We start from the raw sequence: 25,706 nt of genomic DNA, 5'->3' as shown, positions 1-25,706 counted from the left end.
ACAACAACCACTTTTTTCAGGGAGTTGCAGAGAGTGATAAGGTCACCTCTGAGTCTCCTTTTCTCCAGGCTAAACAACCCCAGCTCCCTCAGTGGTTCCTCACAGGGTTTGTGTTCCCAGCCCCTCACCAGCCTCGTTGCCTCCTCTGGACGCGCTCAGGTGTCTCAGCGTCCTTCCCAAACTGAGGGGCCAGGACTGGACACAGCACTCGAGGTGTGGCCTCAGCAGTGCCGAGCACAGGGGAAGAATGAGCTCCCCGCTCCTGCTGGCCGCACCATTCCTGATCCAGGCCAGGGGCCATTGGCCTTCTTGGCCACCAGGGCACTCTGCTGGCCCACGTTCAGTTGGCTGTTGATCAGCCTTCCTCCCTTCCCCTCTCTCAGGGCTGCAGAAGTGCCCAAACTTTCACCTGCTGCTCCCACAGAGAGGAACGCTGGCCTAGGGACTCTCTGCTCTTGGATATTGAGCAAGGGAGGGAGGAGACACTGGGTTGTCCCTGGGGACACAAGAAATGGGTGAACATCCAGTCCAAATACTCTCATGTGGCATTTGTCACCCTGCAGTGATTCTTCTTCGCTTTTGGAAAGCAGAGAGGAGGAGGAGGAGGAGAGGGCCTAAGGAAGGAACAATCCTTCTGTACTCCCTGCCAGGAGGGGCTGGCAGGTGCGGGTGGGGTCCTGCTCCCAGAGAACAGCAACAGGACAAGGGGAAACGGCCTCAGGCTGGGCCAGGGGAGGCTCAGGGTGGACAGCAGCAGGAATTTGCCCATGGAAAGGGAGCTCAGGCCTTGGCAGGGGCTGCCCAGGGAGCTTTGCAGTGCCCATCCCTGGAGGTGCCCAAGGAAGGGCTGGACGTGGCACTCAGGGCTCTGGGCTGGGGACAAGGTGGGCATTGGGCTGCCCAGCCCTGCTGCAAAGGCTTCCCAGCACACTTCTCTCTCAGCCGGCCTCAACGGGTGCCTTTCGTTTGCCTGCAGAGAGCAGGGCCAGCCCTGCCCTGCCGGCCCAGCCGGGAACTCTCCCGCTGCCGCTGGGGCTCAGCACTCCCTGCTCACAGGGGACTCACTGGCACCCAGAAAATCCATGGGCACCTCGCACAGACGGGACATCAAATCTGGAGACGCTTTTCTTGGGCCTTACAAACTTGCTTAGCAAAAATATACAAATTCTTCTCTTACTGCAACAGTGTTCTCTCCTTCTTAGGTTATTTTCTGGGAAATCAGAATGTATCATAATTACAACATAATTGCTTATTCATGTTTTATATCATAGTATCATAATGTAAAAATACAGTCTGTAATAAAGACAAATTATTTGGTAATTTCATTTATTCATTTGAGCTCTTCTTCATTTATGGATTCTAAACTACTTCTTCTCCTACTTCTTCTTCTTCTTCTTCTTCTATACACCTTACTACTCTTCTTTTCCTTTTCTTCTATGTATTTTAAACTTCAAATTCTTACTTTTCTTAATCTTCTTCATCTATGCATTTTAAAATTCAGGTTCCTATTCCTATTAATCCTCTACTTCTACGTTATAAAATTCTTATTCTTACTCCTATTCCTATCCTTATTCTTATTTCTCTTCTTCCTCTACTTCTAGGTATTTTTAAAATTATGACTATTCTTCTTTTTCTCCTATTTATCTTCAAAATATTCCTCCTCCTCTTTTTCTTCTCCTTCTTCTGCTTCTTCATCTTCTTCTTTGTCTTCATCCTCTTTCTCTTCTTTGCCTTATTCATCTTCTACATCATCTCAGTCTTCTTCATCTTCTTTGTCTTCTTCATCTTTAGCATCCTCATCTTCTTTGTCTTCGTCTTCATCTTCTTGGCCTTCTTCATCTTCTTGGTCTTCTTCATCTTGGTCGCCTTCTTCATCTTCATTTCCTTCCCCTTCTTCATCATCTTCTTCCTCTTCTTCATGGTCACCTCCTTCTTTGTGCTCCTTGTCCTGTTCCCGTTGGTGTCCCAGCTCCCGTTGGTGTTGGCCGCCCCGTGTGAGCCGCAGTCCTGCCGGGAGGGAGGCTGTGGGAGCAATCCCTGCTCTCGGTGCCCTGTTTTACTCCTCCGGCTGTGGCCTCAGGCAGGGCCACCGGAACAGCGCCCGCAGCGCCCGCAGCGCCCGCCTGAAGCGGGAGGGACGTCTCCTGGGGACAACCGGCTGCCCGCCGAGGGCCTGGGCTCCCAGCTGGGGCCAGGGCCTGGGGGGGCCGTGCGGGGCAGGCACCGGGCTCCCTTCCCTTTTTGCTGTAATTGCTGCTTCTCTTTCTGCAGCAATCCCTTCTTCCAGGGCATCCTCTTCCTGCTGCTGCTGCCTCAGTGCCTGCATCTCCAGCAGAGCCGTGTGCAGGGTCTGACTGCTGCTGCTCTGGTTCATGCTCAGCTGAGCCGGGCTGCTGGCTGGAGTATAGAACAGGACACTGAGCAGGCTCCATGTGTCCGGGGCTGTCCTCGCCTCACTGAGGACAAGAGAATGTGCTGCCTTTCCATCCTCTGGAGCAAGAAGCTCAGGGGGCTCCTCCTCCTCAGTAGCTCTGGCCGGGGTAGCAGCTGCCAGCTCGGTGTCCGTGGGACTCCATAGGGCGGGAGAGGCGCTGGGCAGGGCACGGGCTGCCTCGGCTGCCAGCTCTGCACCCACATGCCTGGAGCAGCTGGGTCCCTCCAGGGGTTCCTCATCATCCACCAAGGGTTTATTCCAGATGTTGTCCTGGATGGCATCTTCCCCCTGGGACATCTCTTGGTCTTTGCACTGCTCCCCTTTGGAATGCACGTTGTCACTGAGATTGAAACTGAGAAGTGACAAGGAGTCCAACAGCTCTCGCCATTGGGCCTCCACCTTCTGCTTGCACCATTGCATTCTTTGATTCAGTTCAGCTTCCTTCTCTTCCTCCTCCTCATCACCATAATCATTGGGGAAATTGGCTTCCAGCCATTCCAGCACCTTCTGATGTCTTGATATCTCCTCCACTTCAGGCAGTTCAGGTGATGAGCTTGAATCTTCTTCCATACCACCAAGCAGGGCCATCCTTCTCAGCTCTTCAACCTCACATTCTTCCCTATGGGAGAGTGCTTCATCCTCATCTTCCCAATGGCAGAGCTCTTCATCCTCTTGTTCTTCCCATTGGGAGAGCTCTCCAGCTTCATGTTCTAGCCATTGGGACAGCTCTTTTTCACTCTCCTTTTCACCTGGGGACAGCTCCTTGTCACTCTTGCTGTCCCCTCGGGAGTGCTCCTTGTCATTTTCCATTGGGTACAGCTCCACATCACTTGTGCTGTCCTCAGGAGCAACCTCGATGGCCTCTTCCACTGAGGACAGCTCCTCATCAGTCGGACTGTACCCTGAAACGACCACGATGGCCTCTTCTGCTGGGGACAGCTCCAGGTCACTTGTGATGTCCTCAGGAGCGACCTCAATGGCCTCTTCCACTGAGGACAGCTCCTCATCAATCAGACTGTCCCTTGAAATGAGCTCAGAGGCCTCTTCCACTGGGGACAGCTTCTCGTCACTTGTGTTGTCCTCTGCAATGCCCTCGATGTCCTCTTCCACTGAGGACAGCTCCTCATCTGTTGGGCTGTCCCCTGAAACAGCCACGATGGCTTCTTCCACTGAGGATAGTTCCTGGTCACTCGTGCTGTCCCCTGGAATCACGTTGATGGCCTCTTCCACTGAGGACACCCCTGGCTCACTCTTGCTGTCCCCTGGAGAGAGCTCAGTGGCCTCTTCTACTGGGGACAGCTCCTCATCACTTGTGCTGTCCACTGGAAAGAGCTCACTGTCATCTTCCACTGGGAACAGCACCTGGTCACTGTCACTTTCCCCTCGGGACAGCTCGTTGTTATCTGGTCTTTCTGGAGCTGTGCCCGTGAGGCTGCGCTCCATGACTCGAGCCCCCGAGGGGATGGGTGGCACAGGTTGCAGCCGCCAGCTCGGGGACACACGGGCTGTGCCCTCCTGGGCCACCCTGAGCGGGGGCAAGAGCACCCTGGGCACGGGGGTGTGTGGCTGCCCAGGACAGGGGCTGCAGGGCTGGGGCCCCTTCTCTCCTGCGCTCCCCAGCTCTGTGCCCTGGCTGCGAGTGTCCCTGGGACTCACCAGGCAGGGCAGTGGTGGCAGCAGTGGCAGCTGTGGCAGTGGTGGCAGTGGTGGCTGCCGTGACAGCTCTGGCAGCTGTGGCAGCTGTGGCAGCTGTGGCAGCTGTGGCAGCGTTGGCAGCCTGTCCCCACAGAGGGACAGGGCCCGGCTCCGGCTGCCCTGCAGTGCTGCCTGCGGCTGCCTGAGCTCCATTGGTGAGACCGATGGTTTGTTCAGGTTTTTGGGTCCCACCTTTGGCTGCCTCAGCTCCACCGGTGGCAGCTTGAGGGGCACCTGTGAGGAGGATGAGGACATGCGGGATGGAGATGGCTCCCTTGGCACAGTGAAGATCCTGGCCTTCTCCATCCATTGGCCTCTCCTTCCTGCCTCATCCCTCTCTCGTGGCCTCCTCCACAGGCTCAGCAGGTGGCCTTGGGCAGGCTGGGAGTTGGGGTTCACCTTGTCTCTGTCCATCTTCTATGTAACTCAATGTAACGTCCACCGTCTTCTCGTAAAGAGAGACGCAGGGAGCTGCTTCCTCCTCAGACAGCGGCTCTCCTGGGACTGGGCACCCCAGGGCTCTGCGCCCCTTGGATACCCTCAGCCAGGCTGGGGCTCCCTGATGTCACAAGGCTCTCTGGCCACCACCGTGTCCCGCATCACAGAGGGCCCTGACCCCACGCGCCCGTGTCACAAAGGGCCACCGCCGGCAGCCCAACACCAGCGCAGCGGGCAGGAAGCGGCCCGGAGCAGCCCCCGGACCCCCTCGTGGCCTTGTGGCCCCTGCTGTGCCCAGAGCCCTGAGAGGCTTTGGCCACGCTGGCACACGTGTGCCAGCCCCAGCCCCGCACTGCAGAGCCCGGCCTTTGCAGCCTGCGCTGCGCCGGCCACGAGCAATTGGCCTTTGCAGCGACGTGCCAGGGAGCTGTGGGCAGCGGCTGCAGGTGCCGCGGGAGGCCGGGGAGCAGGGCTGGCCCTCAGGGCTGTGCCCGGCCAGCGGGGCTCGTCGCTGCCTTCAGCAGTGACACGCAGGGGCACCGAGCGCAGCCGCGGCGCCTCGGCCGGGCCCGGGGAGCTCAGCGGCCCAGGGGCACCACGCGAGGCCGGGGCCACCTGGCTCGGGGCAATGGCCGCGGCCCCGACTCTCGCAGCTCTCCCCTCGGCCGTGCGGCGCCACGGGGCCAGAGCCCGGGCCCGGGGCTCGCTCCCTGCTGCCAGCAGGGCGCTGCCGAGGGCTCCCCGCCCGCCGGGGCCGGGGCCGGCCGCTGAGGGAGCGGCGCCGCCATTGCTGCCGCCCTCAGGGGCTCTGAGGGGAGCGCGGCTCCCGCCGGCCCCGCTCCGCCCGCACGGCAAAACAAAAGCACGGAGCACAAAGACGCACAAAGGCGCTCCAAGTGTGTCCGTGCCCTTCCAAATGCATTCGGACAGCGGCCCCAAGGGCTGCGCTCGGCTGCGCCAGTATCGCCACACGGCCCCGTTGGGTGACATGGGACACGAAACCCACAGGCTTTAGTCTAGTTGGGATAAACGAGTTTTTTCGTTTACTTGGGACAGAAAACCACTATTGATTGCACTGTTCTCTTCTACACTGGTCTTAAAAGGCTTAACAGTGCTAGAAAGGTATAATTAGAGATACATGTGGCTCAAAAGTCATAAAGAGGTAGTTAGGAGCAACATCTCTACTGACAAAAGACTTAAAACTACCTTATAAAACACACAGTTTTGTCACTTGTTGTTCTCATTTTGAACTTTTCAATTTGTTTATTGTGGTCTGCCTTATTTTGGAAACCTTGAAGCCAAACGGAGCAGCATCAATTAAAAATCAACAGCTGGGTCCAAGGCTTCAGGATCACTGTGGAACTCCCGCAGGACTCGCACGCTTCAGACGAGCACAAGAGCACCTCTGGTTCCCGAGGCTGCACGGCAGCACGCCAGGAGTAAAATCAGAGTTACTCCTGATTTCATCGCCTTGCCGTGCATCATTTATCCAGAACCTCCTCCAAGTGCGCTGAGGGAGAGGAGACAGATCAAGTGTGGTTCTGGATAATCTGTTTTCTCTCCAACTTTCCCACTCCTGGCACTGCTTTGAAGTGCCAACCTGCAGCTGAGACCACACCTGATGTCCCCCAGGCCTCTCCTGTGGGCTGGAGCCTCACAGGGCAGCTCCACCAAGAACAATTCCTTTTCCCATTGCAGGAGTCTCCTTTGGTGTGGAAAAGAATGAAAGAAAGAAAGGAGAATTGCTGCCTTCCCCTCTCTCAGGGCTGCAGAAGTGCCCAAACTTTCACCTGCTGCTCCCACAGAGAGGAACGCTGGCCTAGGGACTCTCTGCTCTTGGATATTGGGCAAGGGAGGGAGGAGACGCTGGGTTGTCCTTGGGGACACAAGAAATGGGTGAACATCCAGTCCAAATACTCACGTGCATCATGAATTCATTTATAAGAGACCTTCAGAATCATCCAGTGCTACCATCATCACCTCAAACCATTTCCCAAGAGCAACATCCAAACTTCTCCTGAGCACTCCCAGAGACAGTGACTCCACCACCTCCCTGGGCAGCTCATTCCAAGGCCAGACCACTCTTCTGGAGAATGTTTTTCTAGTCACTATTTGAAACCTTCCCATTTAGAATGGCCTTTGGGCCATTTCCTGCCATCCCTTCCCTTGGCCTGAGCAGTACAGACCAACCCCCAGAGTTTTCTGGAGAGCCTGGCAGACCCCCCACAGCACTGATCTCATTTATCAGCTCCCCCAGTGCTCTTTCCATTCCTTCCCCAGCAAACAGGCTGAGCCACATCTTCAAGTTGTGCCACTAATGTTCAGCCACAGCTACATAAACTCAGGGCAGCTTCAGCATCTTCCTCCTTCATGGCTGTGCTTCCCCAACCAAAACACTCGGCACCATGTCCACAAGAAGGAAGAATTTTATTGTTTCCATGTGACTGTTTCCATGGTTTCCCTGGGAATGACCAGGGCAGCTCTCTTAGACAGATTCTCTCATGATTTTTGTGAGTTTCTGGATCTTGGACCTTGTTGACATGTCCACGTACTTCTCCCCAATGTTGACAATCATGCCACCAAGGATTGATGGATCAGTCTAAGGAAGGAACATTGAACAGAAAGTCGATCAGCAGAAGTTTGTTACCATAGGGTACAAGTTTTACACTAGCAAAAAAAAAATAGAAAGCTTTTCAAAGTGCCCTTTTTGAGATAACTTTGTGCTCATTGTCCATCATCATCCAAAGGGAAGATTTTAGAAATAAAAACATCATCTTGTCTACAAGAAAGCCCAGAACTATGTAACAAAGAAACTGGATTCAATAAAATCTTTTTCTGAAAATCAGAGACACAGAAACCCCTAACAAGAACTTAGTGATATTTATTTCTAAGTCAAAAATCCAGACCTTAGTCTGCAGCTTCAACACCTCTCCTTTAGCTAGGAACCCATTCAGAGCGCTCTTCAGTTCAGTGAGGTTGGCCTCATCCAAGGGCTGAAAAAAAAGAACAGAAGAAAAGGAAAATCAAGGACTTAAAAATACTCAAATGATATAATGAGAACTCAAATTTTCTCCTCAGGTCCCTTGGAAAACACTTCCTGGAACAGGAATAATGCAAGGTCAGCACAGGAACAACAACCACTTTGTGCCTTCCTAATTTCATGAAATATTTTCCTGTTTGAATGAAGAACGAGGGCAGCTCTACGTGTAGACCAGCCTGACTTTTGTCAGCCCATGGCAGGAAAGCCATGACCTGTTGTGCTGCAATGGGATGAAGTTTTCATTTTGGATCAGGAACTGGTGGATATCAATTGCTCTTTGCAGCAATTTTTCAGCTTGGCAGAGGTGAGACATGTCCCCACAGCAAGTACTTCAATCTCAGAGCGCAGCATTAACCGGGAGAGGTTTGTCTTTTCTCCCACTCCCTGCTGCTGCCCTGATCCAGAGCTTCCCAGCCCACCTGAGCCGTGGTGACCGTGCACACCACCTCCCCCCGGAAGGCGCTCATGATCTTCCCGAAGGCAGAGACGATGCCCGGGGTGTAACGCAGGCGGCCGTTCTCAGCCAGCAGATCTGCAAAACAGCCACACATCAAAGGGGTTAAAGCACCACCAGAGGCAGATCCCAGCAGCAATTCCCATGGATGGCATGGCTGGGATGTTCTCCTGAAGCCCAGAGGTCACTCACTCATCAGGTTGACAGTGATTGGGGACATCCTCTCTTTTGCCAGGGCGTCATTGACGGCCTTTTGTTTCACTGAGCTCTTGGTGTGAGGGTTCATCACCACACTGGACAGCTTGGGGTCCTTCAGGAGGCTCTGAGGGAATACACAAGGATGTGACAAAGGCCAGGGGTTTTCCTGGCATCACAAGGCCCACCTGGAGCAGCCAATGTAGGCAGCAGGGGCATTCGTGGAATGAGAACAAAGAGCTCTGGAGCTCATGGGAAGTGAAATGACAGCTCCAGCTAGAGAATCAAGGAATGGTTTGGGTTGGAGGGGACCTTACAGATTGGACAGACCTAGTCTCACCCCATGCCATGGGCAGGGACACCTTCCACTATCCCAGATTGCTCCAAGCCCCATCCAGCCTGGCCTTGGACACTTCCAGGGGTGGAGCAACCACAGCTTCTCTGGGCACCCTGTTCCAGGGCCCCCCCACCCTCTCAGGGAACAATTCCTTGGCAATATCCCATTTAAGCACCAGGACCACAGGCAGGCAGTACAGGTGCCAGCAGGCTGGGAGCCTCACAGGTCACAGGATCCCAGCCCCCCCGCTCGTGAGGAGCAGCAGGGAACTCCCCCTGCTCCCACCCCCGGGAGCCCCGGCTGTGGAACACCTTACCCACACCCTGCTCAGCTCCTTCTCCACCTGCTCCAGCTTCTTCTGCTTGCTGGCTGCCGAGTAGAGTGCGGTGGCATAGCGCCCTTCCAGCCCGTACACCTGGATGGGCGGCTGCGGGAGCGAGGGCAGGCACTGAGCGGGGGAGCCGGGGAGAGACCCCCGCCCCTCGCCCTGGCCAGCCGGGAGCCAGCGCTGCACCCTCCCCTCACCGCCACCATCTCGGCCCCTCACAGCGCCCTGCCCCGGCACCTTGACCAGCCTGGACACCCCCTGACCACCTCGATCAGCTCGGAGACCCCTCCCGACCCCTTCAGGACACCCCCTGCCCCTTATCTTCACCAGCTTTGAGACCTCCCTACCCCGTCCCTTGGACAACGCCGCTGCCCCCTCACCTTGACCAGCTTGGACACCGGTCTCGCTGCCGTCGTACTCAGCTGCCGCACCTGGCGGGGAATAAGGGGGAGAATGGCGGCGTCTGCGCAGCGCTCGAGGATGGGGAAGGTCCGAGACCCGGGCGGGGCTGGAGACAGCACTGTTCCCCCCAAAAGGCGCCCAGGACCCGCCGCCCCCCAATTTCACCTTCAAGACGAGCCCCGCTGCCGCCGCCATCTTTCCCGGCCGCCCCCAAGGGTCACTGCGCACTGCGCAGGCGCGGCGGGGCCACGCCCACCCCAGCGCGGGTAGAGGCCGATCCTGCCGCGGGGCACGCTGGGAGCTGTAGTTCCGCGGGGCGGCGCCTTCGAGCCTCGCGCCCCCTGCCGGCCCATTGAGGGAGCACAGCCCCCGCGTCCCCCCGGGGTCCCTGTGTCCCCAGTGTCCTTGTGGTGTCCTTGTGGTGTCCCCAGTGTCCTTGTGCTGTTCTTGTACCCACAGTGTCCCTGTGGTGTCCCTGTACCCACAGTGTCCCTATGCCACTGGTGTCCCTGTGATGTCCCTGTACCCACAGTGTCCCTGTGCCCAGTGTCCCTGTGGTGTCCCTGTTCCTTATGTCCGTCCCTGTGGTGTCCCTGTTCCCTTTCTCTGTGTCCCTGTGGTGTCCCTGTACCCACAGTGTCCCTGTGCCACTGGTGTCCCTGTGATGTCCCTGTACACCACAGGGTGTCCCTGTTCCCTTTCCCTGTGTCCCTGTGGTGTCGCTGTGCCCACAATGTCCCCATGCCCACGGTGTCCCTGAGTCCCCAGTGTCCTTGTGCTCCTCAGTGGCCCTGTCACTGTCCTTGTGCCCTGGTGCCCCCCATGGACTTCTCCAGCATGGGAGCTTCCCAGAGGATCAGTTTTTCCAGATCCAGCTGCTCCTGTGTGGGTCCCTTTCCATGGAGTCATTCCTGCAGGACCTGCTTCAGCAGGGGTCCTTTTCCCCAAGGAATCCCAAGTCTTTCCAGAAAACCCGCTCCAGTGTGGGCTCCTGTCTCCACAGGGACTCAGATCCCAGCCAGGAGCTGCTCAGGGTGGAATTCCCATGGAATCGCACCTTTTGTGCATCCCCTGCTCTGGCATGGGCTCCTCCAGGGGCTGCAGGGGGGTTTCAGCTCCTCCATGGATCTCCAGGAGCTGCAGGTGGATTTCAGCTCCTCCATGGATCTACAGGAGCTGCACCTGCCTCAGCCCCACCTGTCCCTCCATTCAGGAGGAACATCCTGGAGCATCCCACAAGTTTTCCCAGACTCAACATCAGCTGTGCTTCTCTGACAGAAACCTCCACAAGGTGGAATTTATTTCTTCCCTGTGGAAAAACTCAATGAGCACCTCCTGATCCAAAGGATTTTCCAGGTGGAAAAAGGCAGGCAGTTCTGTCCCTCTCTCTGGTGACCTTGAGCAACTCACTCAGGTCCCTGAATTATCTGGAATGGTTCAATTCTTCCTATCCCTAATTATTCCATCTTTATTTTGTCCCCCCAACAGAGCTGGCACCGAGTCAGAGTCATTCTTATCTGGGCTCGGGTGGTGGCTGCCATGGAGATATGGAACCTGGCAGGGATGGATGGATGGATGGATGGATGGATGGATGGATGGATGGATGGATGGATGGATGATGATGGATGGATGATGGATGGATGGATGGATGATGGATGGATGATGGATGGATGATGGATGGATGGATGATGGATGATGGATGATGGATGGATGGATGGATGATGGATGGATGATGGATGGATGGATGGATGATGGATGGATGATGGATGGATGGATGATGGATGATGGATGGATGGATGGATGATGGATGATGGATGGATGGATGGATGATGGATGATGGATGGATGGATGGATGGATGATGGATGGATGGATGATGGATGATGGATGGATGGATGATGGATGGATGGATGGATGATGGATGGATGATGGATGGATGGATGGATGATGGATGGATGGATGATGGATGGATGGATGGATGATGGATGGATGGATGATGGATGGATGGATGATGGATGGATGATGGATGGATGATGAATGGATGGATGATGGATGGATGATGGATGATGGATGGATGGATGGATGATGGATGGATGGATGGATGATGGATGGATGGATGATGGATGGATGGATGATGGATGGATGGATGGATGATGGATGGATGGATGATGGATGGATGGATGATGGATGGATGGATGGATGGATGATGGATGGATGGATGGATGGATGGATGGATGGATGATGGATGGATGGATGATGGATGGATGATGGATGGATGGATGATGGATGGATGGATGGATGATGGATGATGGATGGATGATGGATGGATGATGGATGATGGATGGATGATGGATGGATGATGGATGGATGGATGGATGATGGATGGATGGATGGATGGATGATGGATGGATGATGGATGGATGATGGATGATGGATGGATGATGGATGGATGGATGGATGATGGATGGATGGATGATGGATGGATGATGGATGATGGATGGATGATGGATGGATGGATGGATGATGGATAGATGATGGATGGATGATGGATGATGGATGGATGATGGATGGATGGATGGATGGATGATGGATGGATGATGGATGGATGATGGATGGAGGATGGATGGATGGATGGATGATGGATGGATGATGGATGGATGGATGGATGATGGATGGATGGATGATGGATGGATGGATGATGGATGATGGATGGATGGATGATGGATGGATGGATGATGGATGGATGGATGATGGATGGATGGATGATGGATGGATGGATGATGGATGGATGGATGGATGCAGGAATTCTGCAGGATCCAAGCACTAGGTGCCGCTCTTGCTGCAAATTCCGAGTGCTGGGATCGTTTCAGGACGTCAGGACTGGAGAGTTCGAGTGAGGCTCTTTAGGAAACGCGGCTCAGCGTCCCACCGGGAATAAGGCAGTGGCTCCAACAGGATTTATTTTGGCTGTCAGGATTTAATTCCCTCCTCTCTCCCTGGCTGCGTTCCAGGGGGACACTCCAAGGCACAAGGAGAGGTTTGAGCCTGACATAACTGAGACACAAGTTGACAGACTGGGAGAGCTGGGAATATTCACCTGGAGAGGAGAAGCTCCAGGGAGAGCTCAGAGCCCCTTGCAGGGCCTGAAGGGGCTCCAGGAGAGCTGGAGAGGGACTGGGGCCAAGGGCTGCAGGGCCAGGAGCCAGGGAATGGCTTCAGAGTAGGATTTGATGGGATCTTGGGCAGGAATTGTTCCCTGGCAGGGTGGGCAGGGGCTGGGATGGAATTGCCAGAGCAGCTGGGGCTGCCCCTGGATCCCTGGCAGTGCCCAAGGCCAGGCTGGACATTGGGAGCTCCTGGGACAGTGGCAGGTGTCCCTGCCATGGGGACTTTGGCTTTGAGGTCCTTCCCAACACCCAAACCATTCTGGGATTCTATCACTGTGCTTTTCAATAACTTTAAAAACTACAGAGAAAAGCACGTCTAAAATGTAGAAAAATACTTGCTTATCTTTAATAAAAATCAGGTTTGGCTTTTTTCTTTTTTGGTGATAATGTGCCTGCATTGAAGTTTTCAAATGGATTTATTTCAAGCGTTGTTTCATATCCCAAACTATTTTATTGTTATTCCAGAACACTCTGTGATCTTGCAGCATTTTAATAGACAGAAAAATTGGCTTTTTGAGGCCAGGGAAGTCATGGAGTGCTGAGGGCACTTTAGTGAACTGGGGACTGGGTCAAAGTTTGATAATGCTTTCAGGAATTAAAATCAGAGCACCTTTCACAGGTTAATTTTGGACAAATAACATCCCCCAGTGATAAACAGTTTGTACCTTGATGGCTTTGAAGGAAAATTGAAGCCTGGATAAAACCTGTCCTCATATTTGGATATCTGTCACAATAATGGAGTCCTCCACTACCATAGATGGGAGATTTCAGGAGTTTTTTCCTCCTGCAAAGCAATTAAATTCCCCATATTGCCCCTTTGACATTCCCCTGGTTTCAGTTTGGTCACTTAATGAGCACTCAAACATCTGCAAGGTCAGGAGAAACACCTGGAAGAACATTCCCTTGTGGGTCTGCCCCTTCAGTGTTTGTAGGGTTGTGACCTCGAAGTGCTCCTTTCAGTCATGAGAAAACATCACTTTTTTGTCTCCTGCTGAGTCAGACCACAACCAAAATCATGCAAAGTGTGTTTTATTTTCCTTTTCACTGAGAAACCTCCAGAAAGAAGGTGACAATTCTCTGCCTGTGGTGGTGCTGGGGAGGTGTTTCCCTCAGGGCCCTGCTTCAGGAGGTGTCCTAAAAACTGGAGCAAAGCTCGTCCAACCCCACAAACACCTCGTGGCACAGAGAGATGGAAAGAGGAGGTTTTAAACAACCCACCCGATCTCTTCACAGAGGGGAGACAGCAGCAGGTCAGTGCCACAGAACGTGCTGGGCTCACCAGGCTTTGGGAAAAATCCCAACCACCACCCCCAAACCCCTCCAAGGATTAAACTGCTGAGCCCAGCACTGAAGCAGTGCTGAAAACACCGAGTGCTTCCCTCCCTCACCTCACAGCTCACCTGAAACCTGAGCTCTGTTGTTCCTCACCTGTTATTCAGTAATTGCACCTGTCTGAGCCCGGGTCTGGGCACCTGGGAGTCCCAGAGGAGCCAGGGTATAGCTGGAAACAACTTCCTGACCAGTTCCTCTGGAAAAACTTCTGGTGTTTCCCAGCAGTGGAGGAGTTTTCCTCTCCTGGCACATCCCAGAGAACCCAAAAAGTCAGGACTGAGCTCACCCCCAACCTCACATCCATGGGCTTGTTCCAGGGGTTGGTGGGGGTTTGGTGGGGTTTTTCCCTCTTTCCCAAGGGATCCAGAGGCACAGCTGCTGCTGAATCCAGTCCAGGTGGGTGTTTTCCACACCACCAGTTCCACTTGGGCTGGTAAATCAAGAGTTCCCTGGGGATGGAGCCTTTGCCCACCCTCCAAAATCTCCCTGCCCAGGCACCACCTGACTCATTTTCCCATTAAAAAAGGGTTTTTCACTCAGTGGCGAGGAACAGAAAACTTTTTTTTTTTCCCCCTTCAAACCGGAAAGAATGATTGAAAACCCACAAAAATGGTTAGGGGAATTCCAAACAGGGGCAATGGCGAACGAACCCTCTGCCCTCAGCATCACAACACTCCCCTAAAAGCTCTTGATTTGCAAAATCAAACAGCTCAAACCACATTTTCCTGCCCTCCCAGGGAGGTTTCAGGTTAGTGCTCTTTTATGGGAAAAAGGTTCATCTTTATTATTTTGTTGTGCACGTGGTGCTTCCGGAGAGCTCGTGGTGGCTTATTTATCGTTTATTTTCCATGTTGTAAAAGGGGGAGAAACCCATAACCAGGTACTTGTAGACTTCAAAAAATCATCTAAATTCTTTCAAGATGCTGTGGAACACCTGAAAAAAATTAATTTAAGGGTGAGCTGGCTGGGGGAATAAACACTGACCGCAAATCTTTAGGAAAGGTGATGTGGGTCCACTTGCTTTGTCATAGAGATTGTTTGATGGATTTATTTGTCTTATGAGGTTGGCTGTAAAATATCAAAGGTAAAAAGGGGGGGTACCAAGAGCTGAGTGTCACCATCTCCCACCTTGGCAGGGGAACAGTCAGAACGTGGCCCTGAGGCTCAGGAGATTTGGGATCTATTTTCAGCTCCGCTTTGGACCTGCTGATTGGCTTCTAATTATTCCACACCTCAGTTCCCCCATCTGCAAAAAAGAAAAAGAAAAATCAAGATACCAGCATCCTTTATAAATAGCTCTCAATTCTGTTGATGAAACACAGTTTATTAATAGCAGTGGTACCTTCTCACACACGCTGCCGTGGGGCGAAAAAAAATCATTGTAAATTCACAAATGTCACTCAAATTATGGAAATGTGCAAGTGGCTCTGGAGGAAATAAAGCAGAGGAGGAGCGCCAGGCCTGGTTAGATATTAGGGCTCCAGTTTGTTCATTGCCACAAGAGGGAAGCCAACACTAATAAAATAACTTTATTTGTGCATTAACCATGCTTATTGTGTTGGCTTTTACCCATTTCAAGGCTGTTGTTTGTCCCCTTTCCTCGTAGCAAACTTGCAGTTGATCAAAACCCAAAGAACATTATTCCACATTCCCTTTGGTCAATGCCCTGTGAAATGAATTTCATGGATTTGCCTGTTTGAATGGCAAATCCATAAACCTGAAACAGAAAGTTGGGATTAAACTGAGCTGGTTGCTCTTGCAGTGAAATTTTTAAAAAGGCCTTCTAGAAATAAGGGGAACTTTGGTGGACGTGGGGCTTGGAAAAAACAAAGATGGTGTTTCCCCTCATTTGGGTGAGCATGAGAAATTAAATCACAGACAGAGGTATTTTTAGGAGTTTTTACCCCACAGCAGTGACAAATTAAATCAGGAGGTCTTCTGACTCTTGTTCACGCCGTGTGTGAGCATCCTCTCTGTGGCTTCATCTGTTCTGGCAGTGCTGCTCTCACTGGTGGTGCTGCAGACCACGGGATCTGCAGATCTGGGGGAGGGAGCTGTGGAAATCACAGGTGGAAATCACCCTCACTGGGGTCACACCTGGAAGGAATAACCCTGGTGGGTCAGGATTCGTGGTTACATCTCTGCAGCCAGGCTTTTTAACGTGCTCAGGTTTTTGGGAAAGGGCTGGGAAAGTGCTGAAAGCAGTGCTTGGGCAAAATGGGGGTTTTAAAAGAGTTTTCTTGGGAAACTGAACAAAATATCATCCCCCAAATTCCTTTGTTGATCTTTTCCTGCTGTCCTGTGGAGGGCTGTGAGACAGGAATATTTGAGAGCCGCTGTTCAGGTTTCTGTAGAGCAATGGAATATTTTATTCCTTCACAGAGCAGTCAGGCCTTGGGATGAGCTGCCCAGGGAGGTTTGGAGTCACTGGAATTGTCCCAGAGGAGTGTGGATGTGGCCCTTGGGGACAGGGTTTGGGGTGATGCTGCTGGGGCTGGGGTGGCACTGGATGGTCCTGAGGGGTTTTTCCCAACCCTAGTGGTCCTGGGATTGCTGACAGTGCCCAGAAATCATAATTCCTGCTGTTTGGAAGTCAGGATTTTTGAGGAATGGCAGAAAAGGGAAGCCAAAGCAGTGCAGAAAATCACCTCTGGTGAGGTTTCCTGTGAAGACCCCGAGGGTGTTCCCTGCAAGAGCAGAGAGGGAATCAGGGCAAGGTTGGGAAAGTCACAGACAGGGATTGCAGTCCCCAGAGGACATTTGCATAATAAGCTGCTTTGTTAATTCTTTTTTAATATCCTTTAGGAGCATTTTGGGTGTTTTGTTCTCCTCCCCTTCCCAGCAGGCAGACCTTAAACTGCTGCTGGGTTTAGAGGAACTGTCAGGCTGAGAAGGGGGAACAGCCAGAAATATTCCCATGGCCCAGGTGGGCAGACCCCTCTCACACATCTCTGAGGAATTCCCACACTCCCATCCCTTCTCCCTCCCTTCTGCTGCCGTTTCAGGCTCCAGTCCTCGTGGATCTGGGCATGTGTTTAGCTCTGAGGACATGAGCAGTCACACCGAGGAGATTCACATGACTAAAATCATGCACTCGCATAGGGATTTCCTGAATCAAGGGCATAAAAGGCAACGGTCAGGTTAAAAATAATGCCTGGGTTTTGTCCCTGCTGCAATGCCTTTGACACCAGTGGAATTGTACAGGGCTGAACGGGATCCAGCTCCCTCACCTGCCAGTTTCCATTGCTGTGTTTATGGTGGGATAAAAGTCGAGCCCGTGCTTGGCTGGGGGGAATTCTGATTCCTTTGTGCCCTTCAGGACAGGATTCTGCCCATGGAGCTTCGGCAGAGCTGTGTTCCCCGTGTCCCCATTGCGCAGACACTGCCACAGGGGTGGCTGGGGTGACAAACACAGCGGGTCTGGCCTGTCCTGCCCCTTCCCTGCTCCTGTCCAGGCCTGGGACACTCCGTGGCCTTGTCAGGGGCTGCTGCTCCTGGGCCAAGAGCCCCTCTTGTCCTGGTTGGGGTCTTGGCTGCTTCTCTTTGTGTCCTGCAGCAGCCCTGCTCTGTATCAGACACCTGGGAGGTGAATGCTGAAATAAAAATGTCATAAGGCCTCAAAGAGATCTCTCTTAAGAACATTTCTCCCTCTTTTCTGTGGCCAGGTGCCCACGTGGTGTTTTTTGGGAGTCCCCAGACTGTGGCACAGTGAAGGTCTGGGACTTGAGTGAGGCCAAAGTCACACTCATGTGCAGGTCCCTCCGTGTTTTCCTGCCCCCAGGAATTCCCAGACCCCACACTCGGGGAGAAAACCCACCCCAGAGCACAACCCTGGCTAAACAACCTGGCACACCCAGGGCTCCTGAGGGATCTTTGACAAGATCTATCTTTAGTTTGAGAGTGAGTCACATCATTGTGATCTGACTTTACGGTTTGTCGGAGGTATGAGCCAGGCCATGGGACTGCGAGTGAGAGCATCATGGGATGGAGCTGTAAAATTCCACTGCTCCCTCCTCTCCAAACCAGCTCGGGAGAGCATCGAGGAGCAGGAACCGTGAGGAGGGGGGGGCTCGGGGTGTTTTAGGGCTGGGAAAGCATCCTTGGCAGCGGGGGGAGCCGGGCACAGCTCTCATGGAGCCGGCTCCGTGTGCCCGCAGTCACGTCTGTGCCACCGCAGAGCCACAGCGCGGGCTTTGCGCGGATGCTGCCGCGTTGCTAAGCGACATCGCCAGGCAGAGATGCTCCAGCACGCACAGAGGAGCTGCTCCCGGGCCTTCCTGAGGGAAAAATATTCCTTTTCTGCTGGTCAGAGAAAGGTGCTGCCTCCCCTGGCGGGATGGGAGTCACGGGCAGCTCCGGGGTGTGCCGGGATACAAACTCCTGGCGTGGCCCAGCTGCTGGGCAGGTGGGGTGAAAGGTGAATAAACAGCCAGGATGTGACAGACAGAATAGTCCCTGTAACACTGAGCCCCTGGCATTTCTTCTTTCACGGATTCATGGAATTGCTGAGGTTGGAAAAGCCCTCCCAGCCCATGGAGTTCAACTGAGCCCCACTTTGTCACCATTTTGTCACTTTTGTTTTGCCACGTCCAGCCCTTCCTTGGGCACCTCCAGGGATGGGCACTGCAAAGCTCCCTGGGCAGCTCCTGCCAAATTAAATCCTGTTGTGACTCCCACATGTTCGTGTACCCAAAACCCACAGACATTGGCTGGACATTCTGGGACAGTTCTGAGGCCCCTCCACACCCCAGATCATCCGATGATCCCATCACAAACCAGCGGTGATTCTTTAGCCTGAGGTTTTGGCGGAGTCTCCCTGCCGAGCCCCTCCTCGAAACAATTCCATAAGCAGCTGTTGCACACGGAAAGAGAATCCCAATCCCACTCTGGAGCAAGCTGAAGGATTGTTCCAGAAGGCAGAGAGCAGCCAGCCTGGTCCCCAGGGCCACAGAGAAGGTGGCACCTGCAGGGTTCTGTCCCAGGGCAGAGGAGGCCTCTGCAAAGGCCCCGCGCAGGCCGGCCTTTGAGCACAACTGAAATCCCCACAGCTGAAACATTCATTTTTTTTGGGCAGATCATCGCTGGCAGCAGGTGGTGAGAGGGGAGGGATGCAGAGGGGCTGATAAAAGGCAGCAGACAGCTCCTGGCACGTGAGCCTGGCTGGGTTTTTCCGCTGCGCAGCGTCGGCCGCGCTCGGGGCGTGAGCCAAGCAGGGAGGGAAGCAAGGGAGGAAAACCACACTGGCAGCATCCACAACGGTCTGGGGAGAGAGATCAACAGCTGCCCTGCCCTTGGCTTGCCCTTGAACACACCCCAGCAGCAGCCAAAACAGGGGCTTGTTCTGGCAAATTTTTGGAGAGCAGCAAATTTTTGGAGAGCGGCAGTTTGGTTGCGGCTGAGCCCGTCCTGTACCTGCAGACCCTCCTGCTCTGCGGGGTGGAACCAGGGAAATCAGGTCCAAGTCTAAAATAATCTCCTAGTTTAGGTATGGATTGGAATAAAATCGATCAGAACAGATTCTGGAGGAGCTGAGGCACTGCAGTTTGAGGCAGCAGGCGCTCTCGTGGCGCTCTGTGGCGTTTGGCCAAGAGCAGAACAAAGGCAGCCACAGAACTTCCATTTTTCACCAAATTGCAGCAGACTGAGGCAGATTTGGCTCTCAAGGCTCAGCTCCTCCCTCAGGCTCCTCAATTTTTGTTTCTACAAACGGCAAATTTAATCATAGGAGAAGATGCTCAGAATTTGCACCAAGTGTAGGAAATCCACTGCTACAGCCACATCAAAGTCATCCTTCAGGCACAAGGGCCAGCTACAAGTCCTGGGTTTGCAGCTTTTTTTTTTGTCAGGTGAGGTAAAAACGAATATAATCTATCTTTTAAAAATTTTTTTTACCACCTTTAGCAAGGTATTTCTTCAACAAAAAGCAGCGACAAGTAAAACACAAGGGGTAGGAAAAACATCCAGAATTTCACCGTGAGTTTGCAATTCTTTCTGTCACTTCATGGAGGATGGAGTTGTGAGTGCGGGGAGGTCCTGGAATTGATTATCCAGGAAAATTTTGGATTCCCCATCCCTGGCAGTGCCCAAGGCCAGGTTGGACACTGGGGCTGGGAGCACCTGGGACAGAGGGAGGTGTCCCTGCCATGGCAGGGGTGGGATTGGGATGAGCTTTTAGGTCCCTCCCAACCCAAACCTTGTGTGATTCCATAATTAATACAAATGATGACTTATCCCAGCTCTTCCTGAGGGCTGAGAGTCATCACAACAAAATTTAGAGGATAAATTTCTCCTTCACCCCCAAATATGTCACAGAAAGGAGAGCAGCGTTCAGCTGGGCAGAAGTAAAAAAAGGAACAAGATAATCTCTAATGAAATTGGGAATAAAAAATAGCCTGAGGGTATTTTCTCTCTGAGTTTCAGGGTAAATACCACTCAGCTTTCGCTATCATTAATATCTGATTATTAAAGCTCCGATTTAGCAGTGGCCCCACCTACTTTTGTCTCTGTTTCACCGGCACGTCCCAGCAATTTGCCAGCTGGAGGTTGTGCTCAGAGCTGGAAATAACTGTATCATCATTTCATTAGCACCTGGCTGGGGGAGAGGATCCATTAATCTGGCTCTGGAGGCACCTGCTGTGAGAAATGAGGGAGGAGGCCCACTACAAACTCTCCTGCAGTGAAAGGGAAGCTGCAATTATTTCTTGAAATTTTTCTACTTCCTCAAACAGATCACCACAGCTTCTTCTTTTTTTTTTTTTCTTTATATTTTTTTCTTTTTTTCTTTTTCTGTTTATTTGCAAGAAATAAGGTTTGATTGTTTGTTTCGTGCTACAAGAGATGTCACAGCCTCCTTTTTGCTCCAAGTGACTCAGGGTCAATGTAATCTGAAAAAACAACTCCAACAGAACAAACTTGTCACAGATAAACCCCCAGGGACTAAATCTGCTCCTGTTCTCCCTCAAAAACGATTTTACATGTTTCCCTTTCCTTTGTATCCAGCCTGGGTGGATAAGGAAAAAAAATCAGCTTGTCCTTTAGCTCTGCTGCTGAGGCCTGGATGTGGGAGGTGTTCTGGGATAAAGGAATTGCTGTGCTGGGAATAAAAGGAACTGATCATTCAAAGGCACTAGAAAGTCTTCTTAAACTTATTTAGACCACCAGGACCATCTCCTCAGACTTCCTGCAACATTCAGGCCATTGATGCTCAAATCCAGGTCCAAATTCCTCTCCTTGCCCTCTGAGAGGTGTTTGAGCTCTAAAATCATCTGCTTTTTCTGTCCATTTAAAATCTGTTCCTTGGATTTTGCCTTTGGGTTTGCTGGGTTTGTGGAGTAGCCAGGCCCAGGTTTCCTCCCAAAGACATCGACAAAGGTTTATTTTCAATATTGCCAGAAGCAGGCTCACATTTCTAACTTTTATTAATATATTTATTTAATATATTTAGAATCACTTAATGCATTTAGAATCACAGAATGGTTTGGGCTGTAGGGATCTTAAAGAGCCTCTAATTCCAGCCACCCTTCCATGGGCATTCACAGGTCAGCTGCTCAGGGCCCCATTTATTGTGATTTATATTTACTTTGATTTCTACTGAAACATTTATTTATGCCTGTATTTCAAATTGCAATGAACTGAAAAACAAACCAAAAAATGAGTTCATTTCTGTGGTGTTTTAATCTTTGTTTATTTGAAGAAACACTCCCCTTGAGCAGAGAAGAAAAAGGAATCAGGATTTTTAATTTTTTATTTTCTTTTTGGTAGACGTAGACATTTCAAGATGTTTTTCCTTTTTTTAAAAAAATGAGGGGAAAATGAAAACAAAAATAGCAAAACTCCTTCCTTTATCCAGTCATTTTTAATAGCAGGGCCCTAAAATCTGGTTTGGAAGAGGGAAGATGCGTGACAGAAATATCTCAGCAGGCATTTTTTTGCCCTGATCCTGGCCCAGTGACAGTAACACCCTCCTGAATATTTTTCCAGCACAGGGAAAGCTGCTGATGGCTGCTTCAGAGACCCTGGACCAATTCTGGTTTGTCCCTTGCAGTCGTGTCCGTGTTGGAGCCACCTGACAGGACCAAAGCAGGAGGGAAGAACGCGCTGGAAAATTCAGGGATGGAGAAACAGCCCTGGAAATGTCCCTGCCTGAGGTTTGTGCTGCTCAGGGCTGATGGCAGCGCTGCCACAGGAGCTCCTGGCTGGAAAAAAATCTCTTGTGGCAGCGTGGGGGAGTAACAGGAGCCAGGTTTTGATGTTCCCCTGGTGGTGCAGGTGTAAGCTGAGCCCAGGAAAGCCATGCCAACGTGTCACCGTGCTCCCAGGGACTCCTCAGCCCTGAAAATGTCCTGGAGCTGAGGATTTTTCCTGTGTCCTGGGTTTGGGAAAAGGCAGAGTTTGACCCTGAGCTTATGGGGCTCCAGGTGGCCCCAAAGACCACAGGGAATTGTGATCTGTCAGAGCTCTAAAATTGGAGAGAAGGGCTTGAGGAATTAATCCATGGCTTAATTTTCACAGGAGTTGTTGTCTTGCAGCTCTGTTCAGTGTGTTGGTGTTTGCAGGACAGGAGGAGGACAGAATTCCCAATTCTCTGTCACACAAACAAACAAAAATTTGTTCTGATTTCTTGTCACAGACTCCCTTGGATGAGTTTTGGGGTCACTAAAATTCCTGTAAGGTTCTGCCTGAGGCTGGAGGGATCTTCTGCACCTCCCTGGCACAGAATCCTGGAATTCCTGGTGCTGGAAAAGCCCCCCCAGCCCATGGAGTCCCAGCTGTGCCCGATGCCCACCTTGTCCCCAGCCCAGAGCCCTGAGTGCCACGTCCAGCCCTTCCTTGGGCACCTCCAGGGATGGGCACTGCAAAGCTCCCTGGGCAGCCCCTGCCAAGGCCTGAGCTCCCTTTCCATGGGCAAATTCCTGCTGAGCTCCTTCCCCTCAGCTGTTTGCATCTTCTCCCACTGCTCCTGTTTGTATTTGATGAACCTTTTCAGGGGATTCTCATTCGATTTATCTTTAAAACATCTTCCCAACCACTGCAATGGTAAGAAGAACAACAACAATTAAATAATTAACATTTATGTGTTGCATCTTTTAATTCACTAAACAGTTCTAAAGAGCAAGTCACAAGGAAATGGGGTTGGGAAAATCTGTTTGCTCATCAGCCCCTGTCAGTGCTGAGCTGCTTCTCCACGGGATATTGTCAAATGCTTTTTCCAGCTAATGTTTAACTGGCCAGATGAAACATTCCCATGTGGGTTCCCGTTGAGGGAGGGGTGGATATTGCAAGAAATGCTGAGAATCCCCCCCTCACTGAGCTCTGCTGCCTTGTGGGATGGTGCCAGCGAAGGAAAACCAACACAGAGCATGTAAAATCACTGGCCAGAGGTTTGGAATAACAGCTGATGGGAAGGAGAAGGATAAAGACACCATTTGTGGGTAACAATTTGCCAGTCTTTAAATTTAAACAGGGTTAATTTAGAAAGTTCTAGAATGGCCATATCTGTTTCCAGGGGAAAAAAAACCAAAAAAACCCAAAATGAAACAAAAAAAGCCTGGATTTCTCAATCAGCTCAAATGTCCCTGGCCATATGTATTGGCATTGGGACTTCTCTTTCCACACTAAACTAACCCCAGGATTAGGAACACCAGTAATTATTTGCTCAAAGTGAAGTCTAGAAATAAACCTCATCAGGATCCAAATCTTGTTAAATACTTTGTGGTGCTGCTGGACAGAAGGAAGACATTTCAGATTTGTAGTTATAATTAACTATTAGGAGGGAGAAAACACTCCCAATGTTTCCTTCTCTTTTTCTCTCATTTTTCAGGGACTTTTATGTGGGCAAATTCTACAGCTGGAGAATTGGAGAAAAAATTGGAAGAGTGATGGGAATTTAAGAAATGGAATTATTCAAGCTCTGCTTAGGTGTAAATTGATGTACAGGAAAACAGGAAACACTGGCTGCTATCATAGGTCAGAACGAGGAAATCCAAGTTGGACTTTTGGAGATTTAAACAGGATTTTAAGAGAATCTCTTTATTTGCAACAGAATTAGAAGAGTTAAAGGTCTGTCACTGAGGATGTTCAATGGAATGGGGATGGAATGATCAGAGCAGGATCCATAGGAAGTTTCCAAGGGGTACAAAGTGGGAAACAAGGAGAGAGCCAAGGTGGCAGAGTCTGCAGTGCCTGTTTGAAGAATTTGGATGTTGGCAGAATGTTACGTTGTTTGATGGGGTTTTCCTGCTGGTTCTGAAGAGAGCTACATCTACATCTATATCTGTATATATAGAATATGTACAAATATACACAAATATAATATAAAATAATATATACAAATTAATATATAATTATATAATATTATATATAACATTATATATAATTATATATTATATTACATTACATTATATTATAAAATATATATAATATACATATATATATTATATATATAATCTGTATAATCTATATATCTATATCTATGTCTTATCATCTATATATCCATATCTATGTCTATCAATATATTGATATCAATATATCTGCAACTATATATCTATATCTGTATCTATATCTAATCTGTTTCTACATCTCTATATATCTATATATAGATATATCTCTATATATCTGTATATATAGATATATCTCTCCCTCTATATCTATATATATAGATATATCTCTCTATATATCTATATATAACTCTATAGAAATATATAGAGAGTTATCTATATAACTATATATAACTATATTTATCTATATATATCTATATTATATACAACTATATAAAATAATTTACACATATATCATATATAGTTTTTATTATATATATTATATTATATACAATATAATATCTATAACTATATATAATTATATAAATTTATATGTAACTATATATATGTCTATATATCCATATTTGTATCTATATATCTATATGTATATGTATCTATATATCTATATATCTAAATCTCTCTGTATCTATATCTCTCTCTATATATCAGATAAATAAAGATATAGCTATATCTAGATATTTATATATCTTTATATCTAGATATCTATATAGATATAAATATAGATATAGCTATATCTATATATCTATATATCTTATATCTATATATCTATATATCTATATATCTATATATCTATATATCTATATATCTATATAGATATATAGATATATAGATATATAGATATAGCTATATCTATATATCTATATATCTTATATCTATAAATCTATAAATCTATATAGATATATAGATATATAGATATATAGATAGATAGATAGATAGATAGATATATTGATATTTTATCTATATATCAATTTATATGTATTTCTATGTCTGTATATCCACATATCTCTGTATTGCTACACCATCCATATCTATACACTTTATCTCAGTTATATCTGTACTATCTCCACCTCCAGAGCAGCAGCCTCAGTGCAGGGAGTGCTCTCCAAGCCGTTCCTCTCTGGGGTTCCTGCTTTTCCCCTTCCCCAGACCATCAGCTCCATCCCCCCAGGTGGTTCCCAATCCCTGCCAAGGCCTTTTCACCTCCTCTGCTTTCCTGGGAGATGATGGAGGAGACCTCTGGAGTTTCCAAATGGATGAGCCACTCGGAACCACATGGGAATCACCTCTGCAGTTTTAGCCTTTACTCGTGCTCGTCACATTTTGTAACCTGCCTTTCACAAACGCCACCAGGAGCAGGATGATCCCTCTCAGCTCCTCCTGCAAGGCCAGCGAATCACAGCTGACTCAAATGTGGCTCTGGGAGCAGCTCTGGCTGTGTGACAATTGTTGAAATCAATGGTTGTTACTTGCCCTAGACAGTTCTGACATTAAAGCTTTGTTTTGCAGCTCTCAAACACATCTTAGAGGAAGAGGTTGGAGTGGGAATGAG

The 25,706-nt window shown here is 50.1% G+C and overlaps 1 protein-coding gene and 1 long non-coding RNA gene across 2 annotated transcripts; both read right to left on the bottom strand.

Moving 5' to 3' along the window:
* Nucleotides 1-6,975: 6,975 nt before the first annotated feature.
* ATP5PO (ATP synthase peripheral stalk subunit OSCP) lies at nucleotides 6,976-9,552 on the bottom strand. The gene is made up of 7 exons (XM_005526572.2): nucleotides 9,489-9,552; nucleotides 9,302-9,352; nucleotides 8,910-9,020; nucleotides 8,254-8,383; nucleotides 8,027-8,139; nucleotides 7,474-7,560; nucleotides 6,976-7,166 (listed from the first exon to the last, which is right to left on the bottom strand). Exons 1-7 carry the CDS (start codon nucleotides 9,516-9,518, stop codon nucleotides 7,053-7,055), a joined length of 636 nt encoding a protein of 211 aa, XP_005526629.1. The 5' UTR covers nucleotides 9,519-9,552; the 3' UTR covers nucleotides 6,976-7,052.
* Nucleotides 9,553-14,578: 5,026 nt separating this feature from the next.
* LOC148184761 (uncharacterized) lies at nucleotides 14,579-15,916 on the bottom strand. The gene is made up of 3 exons (XR_015772053.1): nucleotides 15,725-15,916; nucleotides 14,949-15,066; nucleotides 14,579-14,754 (listed from the first exon to the last, which is right to left on the bottom strand). It is a non-coding gene; the product is annotated as an uncharacterized LOC148184761 (long non-coding RNA).
* Nucleotides 15,917-25,706: the final 9,790 nt, after the last annotated feature.

This window comes from Pseudopodoces humilis, chromosome 2, assembly GCF_049639895.1.
Source record: "Pseudopodoces humilis isolate 2021_Gansu_Grassland_sample_001 chromosome 2, ASM4963989v1, whole genome shotgun sequence".
Lineage (NCBI taxonomy): Eukaryota > Metazoa > Chordata > Aves > Passeriformes > Paridae > Pseudopodoces > Pseudopodoces humilis.
The sequence above is the reverse complement of the archived record's forward strand: the minus strand, read 5'-3'. Positions and strand labels throughout refer to the sequence as shown.

Bases quoted from the DNA above. Each gene is read 5' to 3' on its own strand.
- ATP5PO (XM_005526572.2), bottom strand. From the start codon at position 9,518: ATGGCGGCGGCAGCGGGGCTCGTCTTGAAG. The intron at 8,384-8,909 runs GTAAGGTGTTCC...GTATTCCCTCAG, and splicing joins AGGAGCTGAGCAGGGTGTGG to AGCCTCCTGAAGGACCCCAA. The intron at 8,140-8,253 runs GTGAGTGACCTC...GCTGTTTTGCAG, and splicing joins AATCACTGTCAACCTGATGA to ATCTGCTGGCTGAGAACGGC.